The 27,235-nt window shown below is 50.0% G+C and overlaps 1 protein-coding gene across 1 annotated transcript in view; it reads right to left on the reverse strand.

Moving 5' to 3' along the window:
* Positions 1–8,806: 8,806 nt before the first annotated feature.
* LOC135186543 (unconventional myosin-X-like) overlaps positions 8,807–27,235 on the reverse strand; it is a 111,998-nt gene continuing 93,569 nt past the window's right edge. The window contains exons 31-41 of the mRNA XM_064164333.1: positions 25,378–25,520; positions 22,525–22,719; positions 21,535–21,692; positions 20,473–20,596; positions 18,847–19,144; positions 16,347–16,554; positions 14,655–14,791; positions 13,608–13,731; positions 12,605–13,054; positions 11,634–11,825; positions 8,807–10,999 (exon numbers count right to left, since the gene is read on the reverse strand). Of these exons, the coding sequence (XP_064020403.1) occupies positions 10,886–10,999; positions 11,634–11,825; positions 12,605–13,054; positions 13,608–13,731; positions 14,655–14,791; positions 16,347–16,554; positions 18,847–19,144; positions 20,473–20,596; positions 21,535–21,692; positions 22,525–22,719; positions 25,378–25,520 (2,143 nt within the window). The 3' untranslated portion in view covers positions 8,807–10,885. The remainder of the gene's footprint in view (positions 11,000–11,633; positions 11,826–12,604; positions 13,055–13,607; positions 13,732–14,654; positions 14,792–16,346; positions 16,555–18,846; positions 19,145–20,472; positions 20,597–21,534; positions 21,693–22,524; positions 22,720–25,377; positions 25,521–27,235) is intronic.

Raw genomic sequence — 27,235 nt, forward strand, 5'->3', positions numbered from 1 at the left:
ATGATTTCCTTGTAGATTAAAACACCACCATGATTTCCTTGTAGATTAAAACACCACCATGATTTTCTTGTAGATTAAAACACCACCATGATTTTCTTGTAGATTAAAACACCACCATGATTATTTCCTTGTAGATTAAAACACCACAATGATTTTTCCTTGTAGATTAAAACACCAAAATTATTTTCCTTGTAGATTAAAACACCAAAAATATTTTCTTGTAGATTAAAACACCAAGATGATTTTTCCTTGTATATTAAAACACCAAAAGTATTTCTCCTTGTATATTAAAACACCAAAATGATTTTTCTTGTAGATTAAAACACCTAAATGATTTTCATGTATATTAAAACACCAAGATGATTTTTCCTTGTATATTAAAACACCAAAAATACTTCTCCTTGTATATTAAAACACCAAAATGATTTTTCTTGTAGATCAAAACACCAAAATGATTTTTCTTGTAGGTCAAAACACTAAAATGATTATTTCCTTGTAGATTAAAACACCAAAATGATTTTTCTTGTAGATTAAAACACCAAAATGATTTTTCTTGTAGGTCAAAACACTAAAATGATTATTTCCTTGTAGATTAAAACACCAAAATGATTTCTCCTTGCAGATCAAAACACCAAAACGATTTTTTCCTTGTAGATTAAAACACCAAAATTATTTTCCTTGTAGATCAAAACACCAAAACGATTTTTCTTGTAGATCAAAATACCAAAACGATTTTTTCCTTGCAGATTAAAACACCAAGATGATTTTTCCTTGTAGATTAAAACACCTAAATTATTTCCTTGTAGATTAAAACACCAAAATTATTTCCATGTAGATTAAAACACCAAAATTGTTATTTCCTTGTAGATTAAAAAACCAAAATGATTTTTCTTGTAGATTAAAACACCAAAATTATTTCCATGTAGATTAAAAAAACAAAATTATTTTTCTTGTAGATTAAAAAACCAAAATGATTTTTTTCCTTGTAGATTAAAACACCCAAAATTATTTCCTTGTAGATTAAAACACCAAAATTATTATTTCCTTGTAGCTCAAAACACCAAAATGATTTCTCCTTGCAGATCAAAACACCAAAATGATTTCTCCTTGCAGATCAAAACACCAAAATGATTTTCCTTGTAGATTAAATCACCAAAATTATTTTCCTTGTAGATCAAAATACCAAAACGATTTTTTCCTTGCAGATTAAAACACCAAAATGATTTTTCTTGTAGATTAAAACACCTAAATGATTTTCATGTATATTAAAACACCAAGATGATTTTTCCTTGTATATTAAAACACCAAAAATATTTCTCCTTGTAGATTAAAACACCAAAATGATTTTTCTTGTAGATCAAAACACCAAAATGATTTTTCTTGTAGATCAAAACACCAAAATGATTTTTCTTGTAGATTAAAACACATATTAGCAGGGGAAGGAGTGTGTGTGGGACCTATTCTATTTCAAGATGCAGAAAACAATCACCCAAAGGGTAGAAGGGTTAGGTGATAGGTTGGACTTGATGATCCAGGAGGTCTTTTCCAACCTGGTAAATTCTGTGACTCTGTGACCAAAATGATTTTTCTTGTAGATTAAAACACCAAAAAGATTTTTCCCTTGTAAATAAAAACACCAAAGTGATTTTTTTCCTTGTAGATTAAAACACCAAAGTGATTTTTCCTTGTAGATAAAAACCCCAAAATTGATTTTTATGTAGATTAAAACACCAAAATGATTTTTTTCCATGTAAATAAAAACACCAAAGTGATTTTTTCCTTGTAGATTATAACACCAAAGCAATTTTTCCCTTGTAGATTAAAACACCAAAATGATTTTTCCTTGTAGATTAAAACACAAAAATTATTTTCTTGTAGATGAAAACATCAAAATGATTTTTCTTGTAGATCAAAACACCAAAATGATTTTTCCTTGTAAATAAAACCACCAAAATTATTTTCTTGTAGATTTAAACACCAAAGTGACTTTTTCCTTGTAGATTAAAACACCAAAATTATTTTCTTGTAGATTTAAACACCAAAATGATTTTCCTTGTAGATTAAAACACCAAAATGATTTTTCTTGTAGATCAAAACACCAAAATGATTTTTTCTTGTAGATTAAAACACCAAAGTGATTTTTCTTATAGATTAAAACACCAAAGTGATTTTCTTGTAGATTAAAACACCAAACTGACCTGCTCCAAGGACAGGAGTGTTGCAGTGGCAGTGTTCCTTATTCTGTAATGAGCTCCTCCTGCCATTTACTTCCCCTAATATTCTGATCTCTAATAAGAGTAAATGTTCAACTATCTTTATGGGTGAAGTCTGTCATCTCTCCAAGAAACAAGGCATATCTTTAGCTAAGAAGAGAGTGAGAAAGGCTGTGTGGTAAATAACCTTTTGTACATAAATGCTGAGCAGACTTGAGTATTTTACCTACAACTTAAACTTGATTTTTATGTGTGATGTGTCCCTGTGGCCTGTTCCATACACTCCAAAGAAAGCTACAAAGGGAGAAAAGACAGAATGGTGATCAGTTAAGGTGTGGGGAAAGTCTTCAGGCTTGTTTTTAATGCACATTCATGCAGGAGGCTATGTCAAGGACTGACTCCATTGCCCATTGATGGAGGTATGGTACAGTAAATTGGGATGCCTTTGGTCTGACGTGCTGAGAAAAGTACTACTGATTTCTCTGAAGCAATGGTGTGAGGTCATGATGTTCAACTGCCCTTTTCCCCCTGCAGTTTCCTTATGTTGGCAGCACTTTTCTTTGTTCCTGTTTGCACTATTTTGATAAGCAAGCGTTTATCATTTGTATGGAGAGCTTTCGAGCCTGTTCAAGCAGCAGCCTGAAGGGACACAGTGAAGGAACCACTGTGCTAGTTTGCTGATCAAAGAAGTAAGCACTTTGTTGTTTATTTGGTACTTTGGGGCACGATTGTGAACGTTTTCTTTCTTCTACTTGAGGTAGCTTGTGGGGAAAGTCGTTAAGGTGATAGTGGCTATGCAGAGAAAAGAGCCCTCTCTGCTTTCCTGGACTTACCCTGGTCTGAGAGGTGTTAGAAACATAAAGCCTTGTTCCTTTCATCTTCTGGTTTAGTCCATAGGCAAAAGTGCTTTGCCAAATGACTTCTAACCGAATGGACTAAAGAAAGTGTTGGTTATTGCCCTTTCCTAACAGCAGTAGTAAGTGGCAACAATTACTTGCAGTCTCTCATCTCTTGAGACACATTAGTTTTAGAGATGTTGGTACTTGGAGCATTTTTTAGGTGTGAATCTCAAATGGAAAATGGAAGTGAGTAGTAAAAGCCTAATTCTGCAACAGCCCTGAGCAGCTGCTGTTTGTTGTTAAAAGAACTGTGTAATTTATTCTTATAAATGATGTAAATACTCTGCTTTTCAGGCCCCATTTCTTGTGTTTGCTTCCTCGTACCCAAATTGTCTCATCACTGGTAATTCCTGAGTAAGCACCACTGCCTTAGTGCAGCTGACTGACCCATTTTATCTGATAGACACAAATTGCTTAGCAGTGTTGCTGTAATAAAGTTAAATGAAACAGTAAACCTCTTACACTGCTTTTCATAGAATGGTTTAGGTTGGAAGGGACCTCAAGGAGCAGCCAGTTCCAACCTCCTGCCACAGGCAGGGACACCTCCCACTAGAGCAGGTTGCTCATCCAACCTGGCCTTGAACACCTCCACAGAGGGAGCAGCCACAGCCTTCCTGGGCAACCTGTGCCAGAGTCTCACCACCCTCACTGCAAAGAATTTCTTCCTAACATCCAGTTTAAATCTCCTTTCTGCCTGTTCAACCCCATGCCCCCTTGTGCTGTCACTACCATGTCTTGTCAATAGTCCCTCCCCACCCTTTGTGTAGGTCCCCTTCAGATACTGGAAGGTCACTCCAAGGTCTCCTCAAAGCCTTCTCTTCTGCAGGCTGCAGAGCCCCAACTCTCTCAGCCTGTCCTCATAGCAGAGCTGCTGCAGCCCTCTGAGCATCTTCGTGGCCTCCTCTGGACTGGCTCCAACAGTTCTGTGTCTGTCCAGTGTTGAGGGCTCCAGAAATGCCCCCAGGACTGCAGGTGGGGTCTGAGGAGAGCAGAGCCAAGGGGCAGAATCCCCTCCCCTGCCCTGTGCCCACACTGCTCTTGCTGCAGCCCAGCACAGGGTTGCTGTCTGGACTGCACTCACACTGCAGGCTCATGTTGAGCTTTTCATCACCCCAGACCCAAAGGTCCTAATCCTCAGGACTGCTCTCAGCCCTCCCCCACCCATAGAATCATAGAATCAACCTTCTCTCAACACCTTCCAGCACCTCAACATCTCTGCAATTGAGGAGCCCACAACTGGACACAGCACTCAAGGGGTGGCCTGAGCAGTGCTGAACACAGGAGCAGAAGAACCTCCCTTGTCCTGCTGCCCACACTGCTCCTGAGCCAGCCCAGGATGCCATTGGCTCTGCTGTCCACCTGGGCACTGCTGCCTCATCTTCAGCTCCTCTCTCCCAGCACCCCCAGGTCCCTTTCCTTCTGGCTGCTTTCCAGCCACTCTGTCCCCAGCCTGTAGTGCTGCTTGGGGTTGTTGTGACCAAAGTGTAGAACCCTGCACTTGGCCTTGTTCAGTCTCACCCCATTGGCCTCTGCCCACCCATCCAGCCTGGCCAGGTCCCTCTGCAGGGCTCTCCTACCCTCCAACAGCTCCACACCTGCTCCCAGCTTGGTGTCATCTGCAAACTCACTGATGCTGGACTCAATCCCCTACTCCAGATCATCAATAAAGATATTGAACAGGACTGTGCCCAGCACTGATCCCTGGGGCACACCACTAGTGACATGTGGCACCATTCACCACCACTCTCTGGGCCCTCCAGCCAGTTGTTGAGTGAATCTGTCCAAGCCATGAGCTGCCAGCTGTGCCAAGAGCTTGTTGTGGCAAACAGTGTCAAAGGCTTTGCTGCAGTCCAGGTAGACTACACCCACAGCCTGCCCTGCATTCAACAGGCAGGCCACTTCTGTTTTCCTTCTCCTGACTTGTGCCCAGTCTGTGCCATGGGAAGGTTAATGCACAGCTGCCAACAGCTCAACCAGCAGTGTGATTTTAATGAATAGTGTTCCTGCATCCTTAACTCATCTGCCATAGGAAGCAAGCAGCAGTGTTTCTGCAGGAGCACTGTGTAGGCCTGATGCATTTGTTGTATTCCTTAGGCTTCTTCCCTTCAAACCAAGCACACCCACACCATCTGCTCCTGGCTCTGCACATATGTTACCCATCTAAACATTTCTGATAGGGGGAAGTGAATTGCAGGGCCTGGCAATGAGGTTGTTTTGACCAAACCTTACAAGGTTTGCTGCCAAAAGTCAATTGCCACTGGGCCCTTTTGTGCATCCACTGTCACTGCCTGGATGGAGCACAGCAGGAGCTACATCACTCAAGAGCACAGAAGTTACTTCTGTTGTCAAGAATCAGAGCATCAACCAGGTTGGAAGAGACCTCCAAGCTCAGCCAGTCCAACCTAGCACCCAGCCCTGGCCAATCAACCAGACCATAGCACTCAGTGCCCCAGCCAGGCTTTGCTTGGAGCACAATAAGCAGTACATAAAGTTCTTACTGACCAAATTAAACAGCCTGTAGAGTTTTAAAGCAGGAGCTATGAGCAGTATTAAAGAGCTAAGCTTAGCCAAAAAAAAACATCAGGAGATGAGCCACTGAAGAGAAAAGATTCAAGTGCCTCTCTAATGGACCTTTCCAGTGTCACTGCCACTCTAAAGGACCTTTCCCATTTAGATGTGAAGAGCTCTAAGCCTCTCAATGATCTTGTTTTGCTGTGGCTGCAAAGAAAAGCCCAAACCTTACAATGTTTGCTGCCAAAAGTCAATTGCCACTGGGATCTTTTGTGCATCCAGTGTCACTGCCTGGATGGAGCATAGCAGAAGCTGCATTGCTCATGAGCACAGAAGTTACTTCTGTTGTCAAAAATCAGAGCATCAACCAGGTTGGAAGAGACCTCCAAGCTCAGCCAGCCCAACCTAGCAACCAGCCCTGGTCAAGCAACCAGACCATGGCACTAAGTGCCTCAGCCAGGATTGGCTTCAACACCTCCAGGGACAGCAACTCCACCACCTCCCTGGGCAGCCCATTGCAATGCCAATCACTCTCTCTGCCAACAACTTCCTCCTAATATCCAGCCTAGACCTGCCCTGGCACAGCTTCAGACTGTGTCCCCTTGTTCTGTTGCTGCTTGCCTGGTAGAAGAGCCCAACCCCACCTGGCTACAGCCTCCCTTCAGGTAGTTGTAGACAGCAACAAGGTCTGCCCTGAGCCTCCTCTGCTGCAGGCTAAACCACCCCAGCTTTTTCTTGAAGTACAATAAGCAGTACATAAAGTACTTAGTGACCAAATTAAGCAGCCTGTAGAGTTTTAAACAAGAGCTGTGAGCACTACTAAAGACCTAAGCTTAGCAAAAAATAAAATACCCAAGAGATGAGCTACTGGAGAGAGAACATTCAGCTGCCTCTTTAATGGACCTTTCCCATTTAGTGCTGAAGAGCTTTAAGATGAGAGTTGACAAAGCACTAGAGAAGGAACTTTCCTGTTGGTAATGAACTTGCAAGCAGTGCATAGCATAAAGGCCATTAAAGAATGTTATTATCTTGGGTTTATTCTACTTTCCCCTCGAAACCTCCTTCTGCATTCTCTTGTAGTATCTGCCAGGAGCTGAAATGTTTAACACAGGGGTAGGAGGAGGCTGCCAGATGAGGCTTTTATTGTGCTTACACAGTAATGCAACACAGGCTGTGAGTCCTTCTGGATTTCTGCTTGCCAATGCAGAAGGGACTATAACTGCAAACAGAACAACAGTTGTTTGGGAACTCTGCTCCTTTGCAGCACAAACAGAGCTCACTCCAAGGTGGCTTTTAAGCATGTGGGATTTCAGTGGTACAAGTAAAGCCTGGATGAGGCAATTAGTGCCGTGCTCTGGTTGATTGGCATGGGCTGGGTGCTAGGTTGGACTGGATGAGCTTGGAGGTCTCTCCCACCATGGCTGATTCTATGAAAATAATGATTGCAAAGTCTGCTTTCTGCCTTCTGCTGGCCCCTTATGTACATGCCTTTTTGTTAGGCTGAATGAGAGCAAAGCTCTCCCTCTGCACACTGAATCTCAGGAGACCTACCTGGACACTGAGGATGCTGCTGCTGCTGCTGCTGCTGCTCTATGAAACTTCTCTTGGCAAGGCCAGGAGTTCTACTTCCCTTTTAAAAGATGATGCAGAATCATACAATTGGCCTTAGCCAGCCTGGCCTGAAACACCTCCAGCCATGGGGCCTTAAACACCTCCCTGGGCAACCCATTCCAGCCTCTCACCACTCTCCTGCTCAACAACTTCCTCCTCGCCTCCTCTCTGACGCTCCCCACGTCCAGCTTTGCTCCATTACCCCCAGTCCTGGCACTCCCTGGCAGCCTAAAAAGTCTCTCCCCAGCTTTTTTGTAGCCCCCTTCAGATGCTGGAAGGCCACCAGAGAACCTCCTCTTCTCCAGCCTGCACAGCCCCAACTCTTTCAGTCTTTGCTCACAGCAGAGCTGCTGCAGCCTCTGAGCATCCTCCTGGCCCTGCTCTGGACACACTCCAGCATCTCCACAGCCCTCTTGTCCCAGGGGCTCCAGAACTGGTGTCTCAGTTCTAATTTAAATTTCCCAGGCTCAGATACAGTTGATAGAACCAATAACAATTTATAAGAGGATTTTCCCTCCTCTCCCTTCTTTCCCAAAGAAAAGGGATTAGATGGAGAGAGAGGAAAGGTAAAGCAGACCCAAAGAAAGAATCTCACTGCAATGTGGAAGTTAAAAGAGGAGAAGAACAATAAATAAAAGGTAGTTGAGGTAAGGAAGCTACAAAAGGATTAGGGAAGGGAAAACAAGATACAAAAGGTGTAAATGCAAGCAGATTTTGATGGCAGTGCCTCCTGGGTGATGGCCACGTGGTGAAACGGAGAGCAGCAGGAACCAGGAATGGTGATGACTGATGGTGAGCAGAAGGCAGGGGAGAGAGAGAAAAAAACAGGAACTCCTCCTGCTTTTATGGATCTGAGACAGGCAGTGGGAGTGGGCTACACCACCACACCTGCTAGTATGCAGACCCACCCCTGGGGAAGGGCCAAGACCACCTGGGGTCAGGGTGAAGACCACTCCCCCAGGAGGGTTAGCCCTGTACAACTGGATGCAGGACTCCAGGTGGGGTCTCAGCAGAGCAGAGCAGAGGGGGAGAATCACCTCCCTGGCCCTGCTGGCCACACTGCTGCTGCAGCCCAGGCTCTGCTTGGCTCTCTGGGCTGCAAGTGCACATTGCTGGCTCCTGTTGAGCTTCTCCTGCAGCAGCACCCCCAAGTCCCTCTCCTCAGGGCTGCTCTCCAGCCACTCACTGCCCAGCCTGCATTTGTGCTTGGCATTGCCTCCACCCATCTGCAGGACCTTGCCCTTGGTCTTGTTGAACCTCCTGGGCTTGGCTTGTGCCCACCTCTGCAGCCTGTCCAGGTGCCTCTGGATGGGTCCCTGCCCTGCAGCCTGTCTGCTGCAGCACACAGCTTGGTGTGGGCAGCAAACTCGCTGAGGCTGTACTCAGTGCCTCTGTCCATGGCTGAACCAGACTGGCCCCAGAATCTATTTTCTACACTCCACCACAAAGGCCAAATCTGCTTCCAGGAGGCAGTGCTGCTGCCTCCTCCTGCCTGCAACACTTGCACGTTGCATCAGCTCCCCGAGCAGCCACCTCCAGAGGGGCACTCAGTGTCTGAGTGAGTACAGCCTCTGCAGTCCAATAATTTATTAAACTTTCATCTTGTAAAGCCAGTTACAAATTAAAACAGAAACCAACAAAAAAAGAGACAGCAGAAGGATTTCTGTAATAGAAATGAGCAAAATTACAACAAACAGTCGGGGGAGTTACATTTCCAAGTGGGTTCAAGCTGCCTGCAGCAACCCAAGAGCCAGAACACAGAGCTGGTGCAGAGTGAAAGGGCTAAGCAAGGCTGCTTTGATACCTAAAGCGACCTGCTCCGTGTGTGCACCGATACAAAGTGCTGCTCCTCAGGCGGCCTCTGCGGTCCTGCTCTCTGGCTTGTGGTCTGGCCCTGCTTGTGTTCTTTGTGACAAAAAAAGGGGCTGGCTGTAGGATCTCTCAGTAAAGCAATTTAAGGCAAAACTCCAGTTGAAGATACGACACAGTAGTGGCTCTGCTCTGAGCTGGTTGTGCGGCGAGTGTCTGCATGCGCTGCGAGCGCAGTGGGGTGAGAGAAAAGCCTGCACTATCTACACTGGTCCCTCTTGCACTGGTAACCTGAAAGCTGCACTGCTCTGCAACAACACAGTGTCAGCAAATGGGCTTCTGGATTATGGGATGCTGAGGATACACAAGGGCCATGGAAAGGGACTCGCCCTCAGGTTCCCTGCCGGCTAACACAGCCGATTTATAGCGTGACTGATAGTGAACAGTGTTAAACCATGACACCAAGTGTGGAAGCCAAGAGACCTGGAGGTGGCTGGCACCTGTCACTGAGGAGAAAGCAGAAATAAGTCTGCTTCTTCAAACTGCAAGTAGCCAAAAGCAACCTCCTCCCAGAAGCAGTTGTTTTGGCAAAACAGCATCGCCTTCAAGCTGTGCTGATGATGAGGGACCTAGAGGGGACGGGAAGGGGAGTTGGAGACTCAGCGATGGAAGTAGTTCCAGTTAGGATTCAGAGGATGGTTTGGGATCTGCTTTCAGAGGATGGTTTGGGATCTGCTTACAGTGGTCTAAAGGGAAGGGGAAGTGTTGTCTCTAACAATTTATCCAGGCACCTATGCACTCACTAGGAAACAGTCCACTTGAAACTACAGTGGTGGGATCTCAGGCGTGCTAAAACCCCGTGTAAGGAAGAACGTTATGGAGGCAGGCTGCTCACCAGAAAAAGCCCTGACCTCCACCTGAGACCCCCAGGCTGTGAAAAGCTCTTCTGGGAACGCAGCTAAGTCAATCTCCCCTCCTGGGCTGTGCAGGGGAAAGGCAGTCTTCACTGTCAGGCAGCAGGCGCTGTTTGGAATGTACCTGGCTTGGCACCTGCTGATCTGCTTCTGTGGTGCTAGTCCCAGAGATCTCCTCCTATGGTGGAGTGTTCAGAATTTTAACTTAAAGTGCCACTTTTTACAGTTATGTACCTGTGAACTTCTGCTGGAAGGCAAAGAATCACCTTGGCTATTGTTATCTGTTTGTTCAAAGCTCTCTCCCGGAGGATGACAAAGCTCTCTCCACACCTGGCTGGGCCACCTGGCTTCCATTAGACAAAGGCATTTTCTTGTAAGACCAGATCAGATCTTTAGTATAACCTGAAGGAAAAAATAACCAACCCACAGTGATTTGTGTTCTAGAGCTGCTTGCACAATAAATAACCCCCCCCCAGGATACTCTTTTAGCAGCTCATCCTGCAATTCCCACGACCTCAGATGTCTGCGTGTTGGAAATCCCTAAGGAAGCTTAAGTCTGCCTCCTGTGGCGCAGAAATGGTTCTTGTGGACTCTTCTGCCAGTAGGACAGGTAGTGGTGACAGCAGCAGAGGACACAAAGGAGTAGGAGGATGCTTCTGACTCGGCTGCTTTAAAGTACATTGTTCATCAAACAAGCAAGAGGAGAAGAAGTTTTGGGGTGGGTAACATTGAGCAGGAGGGGTTACTGTTTGATGTCCGTGGGCAGAGGTGCCCATCCCGTGGTGCTGCAGGTGTCACTTCAGTTTCTAAGTACAGTAGTCAGTCAAGTGGAGTTCTTGAAAAAGCCATCCTTGCTACACTTGTGCTGGCAAGTTGCAAATACCAAACCACTACACAACTGCTTCTCTCTTGTGGCAGCTCATCCCTATCACCTGGTCCAGATGCTAGCGTGGCTGTCCGTGCTGGTGCCCGATTTGACGCTGCAGCGCTTCTTCACGATCATGTTGATGTATGCCTTCATGATCTTGATTATCTCACCCACCTAGGGACAGCACAGCAGAGGATCAGCACATGGAAATCTACAGAATCACAGAGTCAAGCAGGTTGGAAGAGAGCTCCAAGCTCAGCCAGTCCAACCTAGCACCCAGCCATAGCCAGTCAACTAGACCATGGCACTAAGTGCCTCAGCCAGGCTTGGCTTCAACACCTCCAGGGACAGCGACTCCACCACCTCCCTGGGCAGCCCATTCCAATGCCAACCACTCTCTCTGCCAACAACTTCATAGAATCAAGGGTTGGAAAGGACCACAAGGATCAGCTAGTTCTAAGCCCCTGCCATGGCCAGGGACACCCTACCCTACATCAGGCAGGCTAGAGCCCTGTTCAGCCTGGCTTTAAACATCTCCAGCTATGGGGTCTCAACCACCTCCCTGGGCAACCCATTCCAGCCTCTCACCACTCTCACACTGAACAGCTTCCTCCTCACATCCAGATGGGTAGGTTCAGGCTGGACTTCCTCCTAACATCCAGCCTAGACCTCCCCTGGCACAGCTTGGGACTGTGTCCCCTTGTTCTGTGGCTGGAACTCTTGCAAATAAACCTGTCTAATCCTTATTATGTGAGCTTCACCCAGGTGCTAGTAAAGCTCCACATACAAGTCTTGTACTTTCATGTACCTGAGGTGTTTCAAAGAACATTTCTCTCTCATCCACTGTAATTTTGAAGGTGTTAGGCTGTGGAGCTCCAAAGAACACAATGTGCTCGTACTGGAAGGTTTCCAGTGGTTTAGGCTCTCCTCGTTTGTAGATGGACACGTTCTCTGTGCTGACTCCAAGCCAAAGGTCATTTGGAAATCCACCTTCCTTGCACTGCAGGGAAAGAGAAACATGAAATGTTGCATAAATGCATTGGAGGATGAAAAGCCTTCCAGTTCTGGCTCCTGCAGGACATCTCAGCTCCTCACTCCAGTAGAAACAGAAGGGTGTCTGCAGAGAGGATCCTGCAGGCACTCCTGCTGCAAAGACTGAGAAGTGAAAAGGCTGTGCGAGTTGAGCAAACTGTAACCTAACACCTAACAGCTCTCATTAGACTTCGAAGTGCTTTAGGAACTACAGGAACAATTAGGAACTACACAGACAATGCAGTGAGCACAAGCAGCTCCCCCTGGTAACCCACCTAGGCAGCCACAAAACAGATACAGCTGGAACTGTGGCTTTCCACTCTGGCAGGCTGAGCAGAGTGGTCTAAGCGACCCAGTGTGAGCAGTTTCTGTTGTGCTGCTGCAAAACAGGACTGCACTTCTGCTGGTAAGGAGAAGAGAGTTTGATTTTACTTCTGCTGTCACCAGCCACCACCTTTTTAAAGTCCCCCCCCCAAACTCCAGGATGGCATTGCCATTGCAGTGAAGTAGGAACCCACTGACTCCCTCCATCTACCAGGACGCAGCAGCTTGCTTGCTCTGTGCTCTCTGTGTCACACCTGTTTGGGTGGCAGCACATCAGGCTTACCCTCAGCTTACTAAGGCAAAATGCAGCCAGCTCCTGGCATTCACTGCTGCTGCTGAGCACTGTAATGCAGAGAGCTGTGTCTGCTCTCCAGGCTGATACCTCTCCCCGGCAGAAGTCACTTGAGTTTCCACATTGCTCACCTCGACATCAAAGAGGGTTGACCCATAACCTGGCCACTCCTTTACAATGGACATATATTTCACCATGGCCTGATGCTGAGAGAGACCCTGCAGCTTGGTCCACTTCTGTGCTATGCTTGCCCGAGCAGCTGACAGCTCTTCCTTCACCCACATCTCCATCATCTGCTCCTCTTCGATCTTCTGCTTCTTTACAGAGCCTGTCTTGAAGCCACGTTTCAGCGTCCCTTCCAGGAAGCTGGTCCGTCTCCTCTCCAAAGTATGGCTGCTAGTGCCAGTGTTCTTGGTTGACTGCAGTATCTTGGACTTCAGCCTGTTCACTGGGTAGATCCCATCCAGGCTCCAGCTTATTTTAGAGTAATCTCCATGGAGATACTGCAGTCGCAGAGCTGCTAAGCGCTGCAGAGTGTCCTCCGGCGCAGGAAAATGACCATCGATGAGGCTTTCATGAGCCTACAGACAAGGCATAGAGTCAGAGTCAACCAGGTTGGAAGAGACCTCCAAGCTCAGCCAGTCCAACCTAGCACACAGCCCTGTCCAGTCAACCAGACCATAGAATCATAGAATCAGGCAGGTTGGAAGAGACCTCCAAGCTCATCCACTCGAACCTAGCACCCAGCCCTGCCCAACCAACCAGACCATGGCACTAAGTGCCTCAGCCAGGCTTGGCTTCAACACCTCCAGCCCCAGCAACTCCACCACCTCCCTGGGCAGCCCATTCCAAAGCCAATCACTCTCTCTGACAACAACTTCCTAACAACATCCAGCCTAGACCTCCCCTGCCACAACTTCACTCTCTGTCCCCTTGTTCTGTTGCTGCTTGCCTGGCAGCAGAGCCCAACCCCACCTGGCTACAGCCTCCCTGCAGGCAGCTGCAGACAGCAATGAGCTCTGCCCTGAGCCTCCTCTTCTGCAGGCTGCACACCCCCAGCTCCCTCAGCTTCTCCTCACAGGGCTGTGCTCCAGGCCCCTCCCCAGCTTTCTCACCCTCCCAGAACAAGCTTACCTGCTCAAACATGAAGGCAAACTCCACCCCATCTTTAGGAACATTCTCTATATCCAAGAAACAATAAAGCTTAAAATAGAGCTGCCACTGTCCCTCTTCCTCCTCTTCTTCTGAGCCAGCAAGCCTGTAAGGTAAAGAAGGGAAGAAACCAGTAAGCAGAAGCAGCACAGTACTGGGATGTCCACAGAGCAACTCACACTATGAAGGCATCCCTGGAGCTCTGAAGCAAAGAGCCTACAGAAATATCTAATTCAGCAGGACTATGTCAGTGCAGCAGACTTTTCTGGAAGCTTCCATTTTTGTCTCTGTGCAAACCACACAGGCATGTAATTCACAGAAGAGAGTCATAGAATCAGTCAGGGCTGGAAGGGACCACAAGGAGCAGCCAGTTCCAACCCCCCTGCCATGCCCAGGGACACCCTACCCTAGAGCAGGCTGCACACAGCCTCAGCCAGCCTGGCCTCAAACACCTCCAGCCATGGGGCCTCAACCACCTCCCTGGGCAACCCATTCCAGCCTCTCACCACTCTCCTGCTCAACAACTTCCTCCTCACCTCCACTCTGACTCTCCCCACCTCTAGCTTTGCTCCAAATATGGCCTCTGTCAATGTCAGCCTCTGCTCTGAGAGGGAAGAAAGCACCAGCCTGTGCTCCAGGCCCCTCCCCAGCCTTGTTGCCCTTCTCCAAACACCTTCCAGCACCTCAACATCTCTCTTGAATTGAGCAGCCCACAACTGGACACAGAACTCAAGCTGTGGCCTGAGCAGTGCTGAGCACAGGGGCAGAAGAACCTCCCTTGTCCTGCTGCCCACACTGCTCCTGAGCCAGCCCAGGATGCCATTGGCTCTGCTGCCCACCTGGGCACTGCTGCCTCCTCTTCAGCTCCTCTCTCCCAGCACCCCCAGCCCCCTCTCTGCCTGGCTGCTCTCAGCCACTCTGTGCCCAGCCTATAGCACTGCTTGGGGTTTGAACAGAACTGCCCAGCTGTGCCCTAACCCAGTGTTACACCCAGCTGGGAGGTCAGGGTTTCATGACACATTCTCCTACCTCTCAAACTTGGCCAAGATATCAGCCACAATGACTCTGCTCTCAACAGCACGATCCACCTGCTGGCTGTGCTCAAAGAGAGCAAACATGTTCCGGCTGTCCTCCATCGCCAAGCCTCGGATCAGCTTCTCAACCACCTGCAAAACCAGAGGGGCAGAGCAGAGAGCAGGGATTGCACACAGTCACAGGCAAGGACCAGTGCTCACTCAGGACCCTCACCACTTCACAGACCTCCACCACAGCTTCCCCTTAAGTGTTTTGTTCTCAGATGAAAGACTTCTAACCTTAATGGTCACCCCTTGCAAGGAAGTCATTACTTATGCTTGGTTGTCCTTGCTGCTCTTCTCTGAACCTCTTCAACCTCCACTACCCTTTTGAAGATCAGAACTCTGCACACAATGGATTTAGAATCACAGAATCAGGCAGGGTTAGAAGGGACCACGAGGATCAGCCAGTTCCAACCCTCCTGCCATGCCCAGGGACACCCTACCCTAGAGCAGGCTGCACACAGCCTCAGCCAGCCTGGCCTCAAACACCTCCAGCCATGGGGCCTCAACCACCTCCCTGGGCAACCCATTCCAGCCTCTCACCACTCTCATGCTCAACAACTTCCTCCTCACCTCCACTCTGAACCTCCCCACCTCCATGTCACGGTGATATTCTTGATGCCTGCAGTAACAATTCTGTTCTTCAGTACTGTTTTGACCTCTGTTTAATACTGTTTTCAGACAGGGAATCCTGCTTCTGACCTGCCAATGATCAGTGCACCAGTAGGATACCCTCTCCAGAAAAATTACATTATGGATTTCAACTGCAACTTCAACTTCTGCAGAAACCTCTGCTTAGCAGTGCTCAAAATTAATACCTTTCCAACAGGCAGACCACCACAGAACCATAGAATCAATCAGGTTGGAAGAGACCTCCAACCTCATCCACTCCAACCTAGCACCCAGCCCTGGCCAACCAACCAGACCATGGCACTAAGTGCCCCAGCCAGGTTTTGCTTCAACACCTCCAGGGACAGCAACTCCACCACCTCCCTGGGCAGCCCATTCCAATGCCAATCACTCTCTCTGACAACAACTTCCTAACAACATCCAGCCTAGACCTGCCCTGGCACAACTTCAGACTCTGTCCCCTTCTTCTGATGCTGGTTGCCTGGCAGCAGAGCCCAACCCCACCTGGCTACAGCCTCCCTTTAGGGAGTTGTAGACAGCAATGAGCTCTGCCCTGAGCCTCCTCTGCTGCAGGCTGCACACCCCCAGCTCCCTCAGCCTCTCCTCACAGGGCTGTGCTCCAGGCCCCTCCCCAGTCTTGCTGCCCTTCTCCAAACACCTTCCAGCACCTCAACATCTCTCTTGAATTCAGGAGCCCAGAACTGGACACAGCACTGCAGGGGTGGCCTGAGCAGTGCTGAGCACAGAGGCAGAAGAACCTCCCTTGTCCTGCTGCCCACACTGCTCCTGAGCCAGCCCAGGATGCCATTGGCTCTGCTGCCCACCTGGGCACTGCTGCCTCATCTGCAGCTCCTCTCTCCCAGCACCCCCAGCTCCTGTGCAATTGTTCCCTGTTGACCAAAAATCCAAAGCACCTCAGGGGATTTCCCCAGGTTTTTGGATATTAATGCCAAACCATTAACACCCCTACAGAAATGAACCTTCCTAACAGATGCCTCATTTCCCATCCAATTACCTCCCCAGCACTCGTGTGGGAGTTGATGGTGATTTTACAGGAGCCGCCGCCGTGGCAGTACACCGTGGTGGTCATTTCTTCACGGGTGAGAAGAGCATGGATCTCCTCCTGGGAGGGCACAAACTCCCTTGTCTTGGTCCTCTTCAGGGAATCACTTATGAACTGGGCATACCTGTCTATTTCTGAGCCTGCAAAGAGGTCTCTTACCCTGTTTGTACAGATAAAACAAACGCGTTACACAGTGAAGCAGAAAGTGTGCACAGCACCACGCAGCTTGGACTGCTGTAGGCAAAGAGTTCAGGAGAGAGAAGGATGTAAAATGCAACCCCAGGAAGAATGAGCCTGTTTATTTCATGGTCTGGTTGACTGGATAAGGCTGGGTGCTAGGTTGGACTAGATGAGCTTGGAGGTCTCTTCCAACCTGGCTGATTCTATGATGCTAATTCCTAAACCTGCTCTTATGAATCATTCCAGAATCACTTCAGGGGCACTTATCAGCAACAATAAACAAGCAGCTGAAAGCTTCAGTATCACCTGAAGGTAATCATATCATAGAATCATAGAATCAACCAGGTTGGAAGAGACCTCCAAGATCATCCAGTCCAACCCGTTGTAATGGGATTCACTATCCTGGCAGAGTGATTGGCATTGGAATGGGCTGCCCAGGGAGGTGGAGGAGTCACCATCCCTGGAGGTGTTGAAGCCAAGCCTGGCTGGGGCACTTAGTGCCATGGTCTGGTTGATTGGCCAGGGCTGGGTGCTAGGATGGACTGGCTGAGCTTGGAGGTCTCTCCCAACCTGGTTGATTCTATGATTCTAATTCACCAAATTGAGATTAAAAACTGTCAGGTCAAATGTGAAGTTGTTTTCATTTAGTCTTAATTGTTGTTGGGTTTTGTGTTTCAGGGTTTTATTTATTTCCTGGATGTGCTTGAGCCACTGTCACAGGATTTTGCACAACTGAGAAGATAAGGAGTGGATGCTTGTACAAGGTTCTCTTCCCTACAAGCACAGCAGTTCCAGGTGTAGCAGTCCCTGAAGCTCCAGTGATAAAACAATGGAATAGCAACATGAAATATATTCCTCAGCATCTCTCAGAAACTAGTCCTGGATAGAGCTATGCAGTGTCCTAGCTTGGGAGAAATCAAATAGATCACAGAATCATAGAATCAAGCAGGTTGGAAGAGACCTCCAAGCTCATCCAGCCCAACCTAGCACCCAGCCCTGCCCAAGCAACCAGACCATGGCACTAAGTGCCTCAGCCAGGCTTTGCTTCAACACCTCCAGGGACAGCCACTCCACCACCTCCCTGGGCAGCCCATTCCAATGCCAATCACTCTCTCTGCCAACAACTTCCTCCTAACACCCAGCCTAGACCTGCCCTGGCACAACTTGAGACTGTCCCCCCTTGTTCTCCTACCCTCCAACAGCTCCACACCTGCTCTTAGCTTGGTGTCATCTGCAAACTTACTGATGCTGGACTCAATCCCCTGGTACAGATCTTCAATAAAGACATTGAAAAGGACTGTGCCCAGCACTGATCCCTGGGGCACACCACTAGTGACAGCTGCCAACTGCATGTGGCACCATTCACCACCACTCTCTGGGCCCAGCCCTCCAGCCAGTTCTTGATTCATATCAGAGTGAATTTGTCCAAGCCATGAGCTGCCAGCTGTGCTAGGAGCTGCTTGTGGCAGATGGTGACAAAGGCTTTGCTGCAGTCCATGTAGACTACATCCACAGCCTGCCCCACATGCACCAGGCAGGGAACCTGATTGTAAAAGGAGATCAGGTTGGTGAGACAGGACCTGCCCTTCCTAAGCCCATGCTGGCTGGGCCTGATCCCTTGGCCATCCTGTAGGTGCTGTGTGATGGCACTCAAGATGCCCTGTTCCATGCCCTTGCCTGGTCTTTCTCATCACTAGTGGATGGAGTGAGGCCAGATGGTGACAAGCTCAACCCCAACCACTTTGGAAAGCTGCACTGGACACTGGAGATGCATTGGGAAGAGATGCAAAGTATTTGGTTCAGGAAAGCTACAGGCTGAAGTGAATGAGAAATACAAATTGTAAGCCTCGTGTAGGTAGCTAAGCAAACAGTGAAAGAGCACAGACAGGATCTGCAGTGCTGCTCCAGAGGGCACGCTCAGCCTGTGGCAGCTGGAAGGGAGCACAGACTTCAGTGGCTATGGGCAAGCGCTGCCCTCGCCTTCCCTGCAGGCTAACTTTCACCTGGATGTGAGCAAGCAGCAGGTCACCAGCCACTTCAGCAGTCCCAGGGAACTGTGTTTGGAGCAGCCTCACTCTCCACATCCTTTTGGTACAGCTGATAGGTGGCAAGGAGGGAGTTTGAATGCTACGGAACAACTGGTAGCGAGGAACGTGGGGAAGGTAGGAGACTGCCACACCACCAGAAGCTGTCTGCACAGGAGGAGGGCAAGAGAGGTAACTACAGCAGGCAGTGGAAGGAAAGCAGAGAGACAAGGAAGAGGCCACAGTACCTCCTCAGGTGGAACCTGAGGTAGCGCAGGATGCCTCTGCTGGGCAGGAAGGTGCAGCTCATGCACGACATCAGCTGCCAGTGGTGCAGGTTGCCAGTGCTGTTAGGATGTGGCATGTGATTGGTCTGTTTGATGAGCTGACAGTACACTTCATCACGGAGGGGCTTCAAATCGTGGCAGGTCTGCAGGATGCCCTGGATGATGGGTATGGGGTCAGACACGGTCTCGATTTCCTGAAGGGAGTTGAAGATCTTCACTGCTTCATCCTGTAAGCTGCTGTAACCTTTCTCTTGTTGCACTGGGGAACAAGCACACAGGTGGCAAAGAGGTGAGCACCTCATTTTCTACTGGCCCAGCTGTCAAAGAAGAGCAAGTTCATCTCCTGAACCTGTAATCAAAATTCATGAATGCTTCCCTTTTAGATATGTACACAGAATCAGAAAATCAAGCAGGTTGGAAGAGAGCTCCAAGCTCAGCCAGCCCAACCTAGCACCCAGCCCTGGCCAATCAACCAGACCATGGCACTATGTGCCGCAGCCAGGCTTGGCTTCAACACCTCCAGCCACAGCAACTCCACCACCTCCCTGGGCAGCCCATTCCAATGCCAATCACTCTCTCTGCCAGCAACTTCCTCCTAACATCCAGCCTAAACCTCCCCTGCCACAACTTCACACTGTGTCCCCTTGTTCTGTTGCTGCTTGCCTGGCAGCAGAGCCCAACCCCACCTGGCTACAGCCTCCCTTCAGGCAGCTGCAGACAGCAATGAGCTCTGCCCTGAGCCTCCTCTGCTGCAGGCTGCACACCCCCAGCTCCCTCAGCCTCTCCTCACAGGGCTTGTGTTAGATGCTGCTTCAATTCACATCTGCAGGCATCTCACTTGTCACCTCTGCAAACCTACTGCACAGAAAAGCACAGGAATGTTTCCAAGGAAAACCAGCACTGAAAGCCAGTTTGGGCTTTGCTGTCTGCAGATGAGGTGTCAAGAGACAGCTGTTGACACCTCACCTGAGGATACAGGTGGAATGATGGCAGAAAGTCATCTGTGTGCAAACTATGTCCTCTCTGAGAACACCTATAGAGAAGAGAATCATAGAATCAAGCAGGTTGGAAGAGACCTCCAAGCTCAGCCAGGCCAACCTGCACCCAGCCCTGCCCAACCAACCAGACCATGGCACTGAGTGCCTCATCAAGGCTTTGCTTGAGCACTTCCAAGGAGGGTGACTTGTACATGTTGTTTTCTTTCTTCTCACAGCTAAGGATTCAATTTCTCTCAGTAAAATGTTCCAATTAGCCTCAAACCAGCACGTCCTGTTGTGTGATTTCCACTGCATTCATTCAAGATGCAGCTGTAGCTCTAGGCTGACAGGCTGTGTGTGCCCTGGATGGGTGATACAAATACCTGCCCCCACTCACTTTAAGATTCAGTGCTCCTAAGATACAAGGCAGTGGACAGAATACATTCTGGGTACAGCAAGGAACTGCTTCCTCTCTGAATCCTGCGAGCTACCTTGTACCCAATGGAATTCAACTGTACAGAGTGAGCTTACAGTCCACTTTTGTGGTGCTCAGGCTCCACACTGGTCCTGAACACACAGATGGACTCTGTCATGTGGGTAAAATACTTACAGTTGACACTAACATCTCCATAAGGCAGTGGGAGCAATGGGGAATGCAGGGGGTGCTGGGTGTAGCGCAGGATCGGGTTCCTCCTGTATGTCTGCTCCACCACTTCCAGGTTGGTGCTGTTTTCCTGAAGAAAAGATATATATATCCTCAAACTGGGACAGTCCTGTGCAGGATGGGCTTGTACAGGCAGCTGCCAGCTCAGGCACAGCATCACAGAATCAAGCAGGTGGAAGAGACCTCAAAGCTCAGCCAGCCCAACCTAGCACCCAGCCCTGGCCAATCAACCAGACCATGGCACTAAGTGCCCCAGCCAGGCTTTGCATCAATACCTCCAGGGACACAGTGACTCCACAGCTCCCTGGGCAACCCCTGCCAGACTCTCACCACTCTCATGCTCAACAACTTCCTCCTCACCTCCACTCTGACTCTCCCCACCTCCAGCTTTGCATCATTCCCCCCACTCCTGGCACTCCCTGACAGCCTCAAAAGTCCCTCCCCAGCTTTTTTGTAGCCCCCTTCAGATCCTGGAAGGCCACAAGAAGGTCACCTGGGAGCCTCCTCTGCTCCAGCCTGCACAGCCCCAACTCTTTCAGTCTGTGCTCACAGCAGAGCTGCTGCAGCCTCTGAGCATCCTCCTGGCCCTGCTCTGGACACTCTCCAGCATCTCCACATCCCTCTTGTAATGGGGGCTGCAGAACTGGATGCAGCACTCCAGGTGGAGTCTCAGCAGAGCAGAGCAGAGGAGAATCCCCTCCCTGGCCCTGCTGGCCACACTCCTCCTGCTGCAGCCCAGGCTCTGCTTGGCCCTCACAGACATTTAGGTTTTGTTTAACTGCTGTGTGTTCTGGTTTTTGTTTGTTTTGATGGGGGAGGACTCCTCAGGGGTCGGGGGTGTGTGGGTACCTATGGGAGTGCTGCTGGCTTGGTGCTGAGTTTTGGGTTGTTTTCTTTAACCCAAGACAGTAACCTCATTTCTGGCTACATCCTCAGCAATGAGTGGGCAAGGCCAGTGCTGAGCTGGCTGCTCCCAGCTCCCTTGAGAGTCAGGATGCTGGCACCTACCCTGATGTCTCGAATGAGCTGCTGTGTGGGTGTCTGGATGGGAACTTTGCTGTCGATGACACCTTGGATGGCAGAGGCCCAGCGCATGGCTTCGTTCAGCAGCTTGGTGTACAGCCTGTAGGAGTGCTTCCGCCCGTGGACAATGATGTTCCAGTAGCCTGGGGGAGACAAGCTGGAAGGTGAAACCTGCCTGTCACAGCATCTTAGAATCAGCCAGGCTGCAAGAGACCTCCAGGCTCAGCCAGGCCAACCTAGCACCCAGCCCTGGCCAAGCAACCAGACCATGGAATCATAGAATCAACCAGGGTGGAAGAGAGCTCCAAGCTCATCCAGTCCAACCTAGCACCCAGCCCTGGCCAAGCAACCAGACCATGGCACTAAGTGCCTCAGCCAGCCTTGGCTTCAACACCTCCAGGGACAGCAACTCCACCACCTCCCTGGGCAGCCCATTCCAATGCCAATCACTCTCTCTGCCAGGAATTTCCTCCTCACATCCAGCCTAGACCTCCCCTGGCACTGCTTCACTCTGTGTCCCCTTCTTCTGTTGCTGGTTCCTGGCAGCAGAGCCCAACCCCACCTGGCTACAGCCTCCCTTCAGGTAGTTGCAGACAGCAATGAGCTCTGCCCTGAGCCTCCTCTTCTGCAGGCTGCACACCCCCAGCTCCCTCAACCTCTCCTCATAGGCTTTGTGCTCCAGGCCCCTCCCCATCTTTGTTGCTCTTCTCTGGACACCATCCAGCACCTCAACATCTCTCTTGAATTCAGGAGCCCAGAACTGGACACAGCACTCAAGCGGTGGCCTGAGCAGTGCTGAGCACAGGGGCAGAAGAACCTCTCTTGTCCTGCTGCCCACACTGCTCCTGAGCCAGCCCAGGATGCCACTGGCTCTCTTGGCCAGCTGGGCACATCATCATTACAGTGCTACACCATTCCCTCTTTAGCCAGCTCCACACATGTAAACTCTGCCCATGAGAGCTTGCTTTCTCTTACCTGTGTCTTTGAAGACCCTCTCATCAGGCTGCACCACAGAGCACAGGCTGTTGAGCACCAGGGTGCCAAGCTTGGCAGCTGTGCGCTCAGATGACTTGTAGTAATCCAGGGCAGTGTTTGTCAGCACGAACCAGCGCTTCTTCAGCTTCAGAGAGGACATCTTGTTGCTGCTCTGAACCTCTTTATGAAGCCAGCCTAGCAGGGCAACACAAACACGTCAGGGCTTTCACCACCTTTCTTGCCTGCTGGCTCTCTAACTCAGTACTGTCTACAACTACCTGAAGGGAGGCTGTAGCCAGGTGGGGTTGGTCTCTTCTGCCAGGCAAGCAGCAACAGAACAAGGGGACACAGTCTCAAGTTGTGCCAGGGGAGGTCTAGGCTGGATGTTGTTAGGAAGTTGTTGTCAGAGAGAGTGATTGGCATTGGAATGGGCTGCCCAGGGAGGTGGTGGAGTCGCTGGGGCTGGAGGTGTTGAAGCCAAGCCTGGCTGGGGCACTTAGTGCCATGGTCTGGTTGCTTGGCCAGGGCTGGGTGCTAGGTTGGCCTGCATGAGCTTGGAGGTCTCTTCCAACCTGCTTGATTCTGTGATTCTATGAACAGAATTGGGAATTTGGTCTGAGTTAGAGAACCTCTCTGCAGAAAGGTTCACACTGGGAGCCTAAAGCTCTCCTGCAGAAGCCTTCTACAGAGTCTCTCAGCCCAGCATTTGCCACAGAGCTCTGACACTCTGCACTCCTGTGCAGTTCTTTAAAAATCATAGAATCGGCCAGGACGGAAGAGACCTCCAAGCTCATCCAGCCCAACCTAGCACCCAGCTCTGGCCACTCAACCAGACCATGGCACTAAGTGCCCCAGCCAGCCTTGGCTTCAACACCTCCAGGGACAGCAACTCCACCACCTCCCTGGGCAGCCCATTCCAATGCCAATCACTCTCTCTGACAACAACTTGATAAGCTGAAAGCACTAAGGAAATTTAAAACTATTTGAGACAAATGAGGGAATCTTTTGCAGTGTGTGTGTGTGTGATCACTGCTCATGTGATAACTACTGCATCCAGCTCCAGAGCCCCTGGGACAAGAGGGATGTGGAGATGCTGGAGTGTGTCCAGAGCAGGGCCAGGAGGATGCCCAGAGGCTGCAGCAGCTCTGCTGTGAGCACAGACTGAAAGAGTTGGGGCTGTGCAGGCTGGAGCAGAGGAGGCTCCCAGGTGACCTTCTGGTGGCTTCCAGGATCTGAAGGGGGCTACAAAAAAGCTGGAGAGGGACTTTTGAGGCTGTCAGGGAGTGCCAGGAGTGGGGAGAATGGAGCAAAGCTGGAGGTGGGGAGAGTCAGAGTGGCCATGTGGAGAAAGTTGTTGAGCAGGAGAGTGGTGAGAGGCTGGAATGGGTTGCCCAGGGAGGTGGTTGAGGCCTCATGGCTGGAGGTGTTTGAGGCCAGGCTGGCTGAGGCTGTGTGCAGCCTGCTCTAGGGTAGGGTGTCCCTGGGCATGGCAGGGGGGTTGGAACTGGCTGCTCCTTGTGGTCCCTTCCAACCCTGACTGACTCTAGGATAAGCTCTAACTACAAACATAATTTAAATCACTTGCTTAGCCTCAGAATATTCTCCTTGCCTCACTGTGGCTACCATAACCAGGTTAGTTTGACAGACTTATGTGATGGTTTGGGTGTTACCTGCACCCCCCCCCCACTTAAGAAATTCACCCAGACTAGACTCAGCAGCTGGAGATTAAAGAGTGAAGCTCCATTTACAGCTTAGCACAATATACAATCAGCACAATCTAATTCCTCCCACTAAGATACCCCAGCTAGGCTCAAACTAGCACAACTTAGGAGAGCAGCAAACCCACAGAACTCTCTCTGTCTCTATGACAGGTGTCAGAAGGAAGAGAGCTCTCTGCAAACAAATGCTGCAGTGTCATGCCACAGCCAGGCTAAGCCAGCTGCTCCAGCAGCCATGCTCCCTCCTATTCCCTGTTGGCATTTGCTGGATGTCTTGAATTAGGCTACAGACCAACATTAGGAAACTGAATGTATAAAGCAGAAGTTATTTTTTCTAGTTTTAGCTCTCTAAACCCACCTGACACGAAATCAGGGACGAGCCAGAGCCAGCACAACACAGCATGTGGCAAGCAGTGGACAGGAAGGTGGAATCATAGAATCAAGCAGGTTGGAAGAGACCTCCAAGCTCAGCCAGCCCAACCTAGCACCCAGCCCTGTCCAATCAACCAGACCATGGCACTAAGTGCCCCAGCCAGCCTTGGCTTCAACACCTCCAGCCACAGAGACTCCACCACCTCCCTGGGCAGCCCATTCCAATGCCAATCACTCTCTCTGCCAACAACTTCCTCCTAACATCCAGCCTAGACCTCCCCTGGCACAGCTTCAGACTCTGTCCCCTTGTTATGTCTTTGCAGCAGAGCCCAACCCCACCTGGCTACAGCCTCCCTGCAGGCAGCTGCAGACAGCAATGAGCTCTGCCCTGAGCCTCCTCTGCTGCAGGCTGCACACCCCCAGCTCCCTCAGCCTCTCCTCACAGGGCTCTGCTCCAGGCCCCTCCCCAGCCTTGATGCCCTGCTCCAAACACCTTTCAGCACCTCAACATCTCTCTGGAATTGAGGAGCCCAGAACTGGACACAGCACTCCAGGGGTGGCCTGAGCAGTGCTGAGCACAGGGGCAGAAGAACCTCCCTTGCCCTGCTGCCCACACTGCTCCTGAGCCAGGAGAGAGGCAGAGAATGATCGCTGCAGGAAAGCAGCTAACCCCTGGGTTAGTTCAGCTGCAGCCAACCCCTTGCTCCCCACATCTCACGAGGAAGATGAGCTTCACATGTCCCAGGTGCAGACATTTCCTTACCTCTGACAAGGAATTCCTGGCCATCGACCTTGGATTCCCCTTTGGGCTTCTGCAGCAGGGAGATCCAGTGGTGCATCTCCTCCGGGGTGTCGCTGTTGCAGTGAATCACTCGATTGGCTGTGATGATCACGAAGGAGTTGGGCCTGCCAGCAAACACAGGCACTGGAGTTGCTTGCAACCATAACATTGCCTCAGCTCCCAGCACACCCAAGTCCCAGCCTCTACCTTCCTGCAAACGACGCAGAAAGATTCCCTGAATCCAAACTACAGAGAAGGGTAGAAATGCTTAAGAGCATCTCCTACAGATAAGCCAGATTGGAAGAGAGCTCCAAGCTCATCCAGCCCAACCTAGCACCCAGCCCTGGCCAATCAACCAGACCATGGCACTAAGTGCCTCAGCCAGGCTTTGCTTCAGCACCTCCAGTGGTGGTGACTCAAGGGGTGGCCTGAGTAGTGCTGAGCACAGGGGCAGAAGAACCTCCCTTGTCCTGCTGCCCACACTGCTCCTGAGCCAGCCTAGGATGCCATTGCCTCTGCTGTCCACCTGGGCACACTGCTGCCTCATCTTCAGCTCCTCTCTCCCAGCACTCACAGCTCCCTCTCTGCCTGGCTGCTCTCAGCCACTCTGTCCCCAGCCTGTAGTGCTGCTTGGGGTTGTTGTGGCCAAAGTGCAGAACCCTGCACTTGGCCTTCTTCAATCTCATCCCATTGGCCTCTGCCCACCCATGCAGCCTGGCCAGGTCCCTCTGCAGGGCTCTGCTACCCTCCAACAGCTCCACACTGCTCCTAGCTTCATCTCATCTGCAAACTTAATGATGCTGGACTCAATCCTCTGAGTCCAGCATAGAGATACTGAACAAGACTGTGCCCAGCACTGATCCTTGGGGCACCCCACTAGTGACAGCTGCCAACTGCATGTGGTACCATTCACCACCACTCTCTGGGCCTGGCTCTCCAGCCAGTTCTTGACCCATATCAGAGTGAATCTGCCCAAGCCACAAGCTGCCAGCTGTGCCAGGAGCTGCTTGTGGCAGATAGTGACAAAAGCATTGCTGAAGTCCAAGTAGACTACACCCACAGCCTGCCCCATGTTCTCCTTGTCCTGTGACAGACAAATGTGTCCTATCAAAAGGACATTCCCATTTTTACACAGAACTGAATGGAAAATATGACCTATTCCAAGAGGGCAGAGTCAAGAAAGCTCTGCAGGCAGCCATTCATTTCTGAGTCAAGAAAGCTCTGCAACCATTTGTTTCTATGAAATAAAAGGGGGATTAAGAAGCACAATGCAAAGAGGAAGCAAAAGGTAAAAACCCCTCAAATGGAGCAATTGTTTGGCTGTTCTGTAATCTTAATAGCTAACATTTTACTTCAGCCCCCTTGTTAAATCTTCTGCTCTGGTTGAACCTGTTAACATTTAATTAATTCCCCAGTGTTAATATAAAGTGATAGGAGATCAGGAGCAGTGTGGGCAGCAGGACAAGGAGGTTCTTCTGCCCCTGTGCTCAGCACTGCTCAGGCCACACCTTGAGTGCTGTGTCCAGTTCTGGGCTCCTGAATTCAGGAGAGATGTTGAGGTGCTGGAAGGTGTCCAGAGAAGGGCAGCAAGGCTGGGGAGGGGCCTGGAGCCTCTGCTCCCCTATGAGGAGAGGCTGAGGGAGCTGGGGGTGTGCAGCCTGCAGAAGAGGAGGCTCAGGGCAGAGCTCATTGCTGTCTACAACTACCTGAAGGGAGGCTGTAGCCAGGTGGGGTTGGGCTCTGCTGCCAGGCAAGCAGCAACAGAACAAGGGGACACAGCCTGAAGCTGTGCCAGTCGAGGTCTAGGCTGGTTGTTAGGAGGAAATTCCTGGCAGAGAGA

This window comes from Pogoniulus pusillus, chromosome 2 (assembly GCF_015220805.1).
Source record: "Pogoniulus pusillus isolate bPogPus1 chromosome 2, bPogPus1.pri, whole genome shotgun sequence".
NCBI classification, from domain to species: domain Eukaryota; kingdom Metazoa; phylum Chordata; class Aves; order Piciformes; family Lybiidae; genus Pogoniulus; species Pogoniulus pusillus.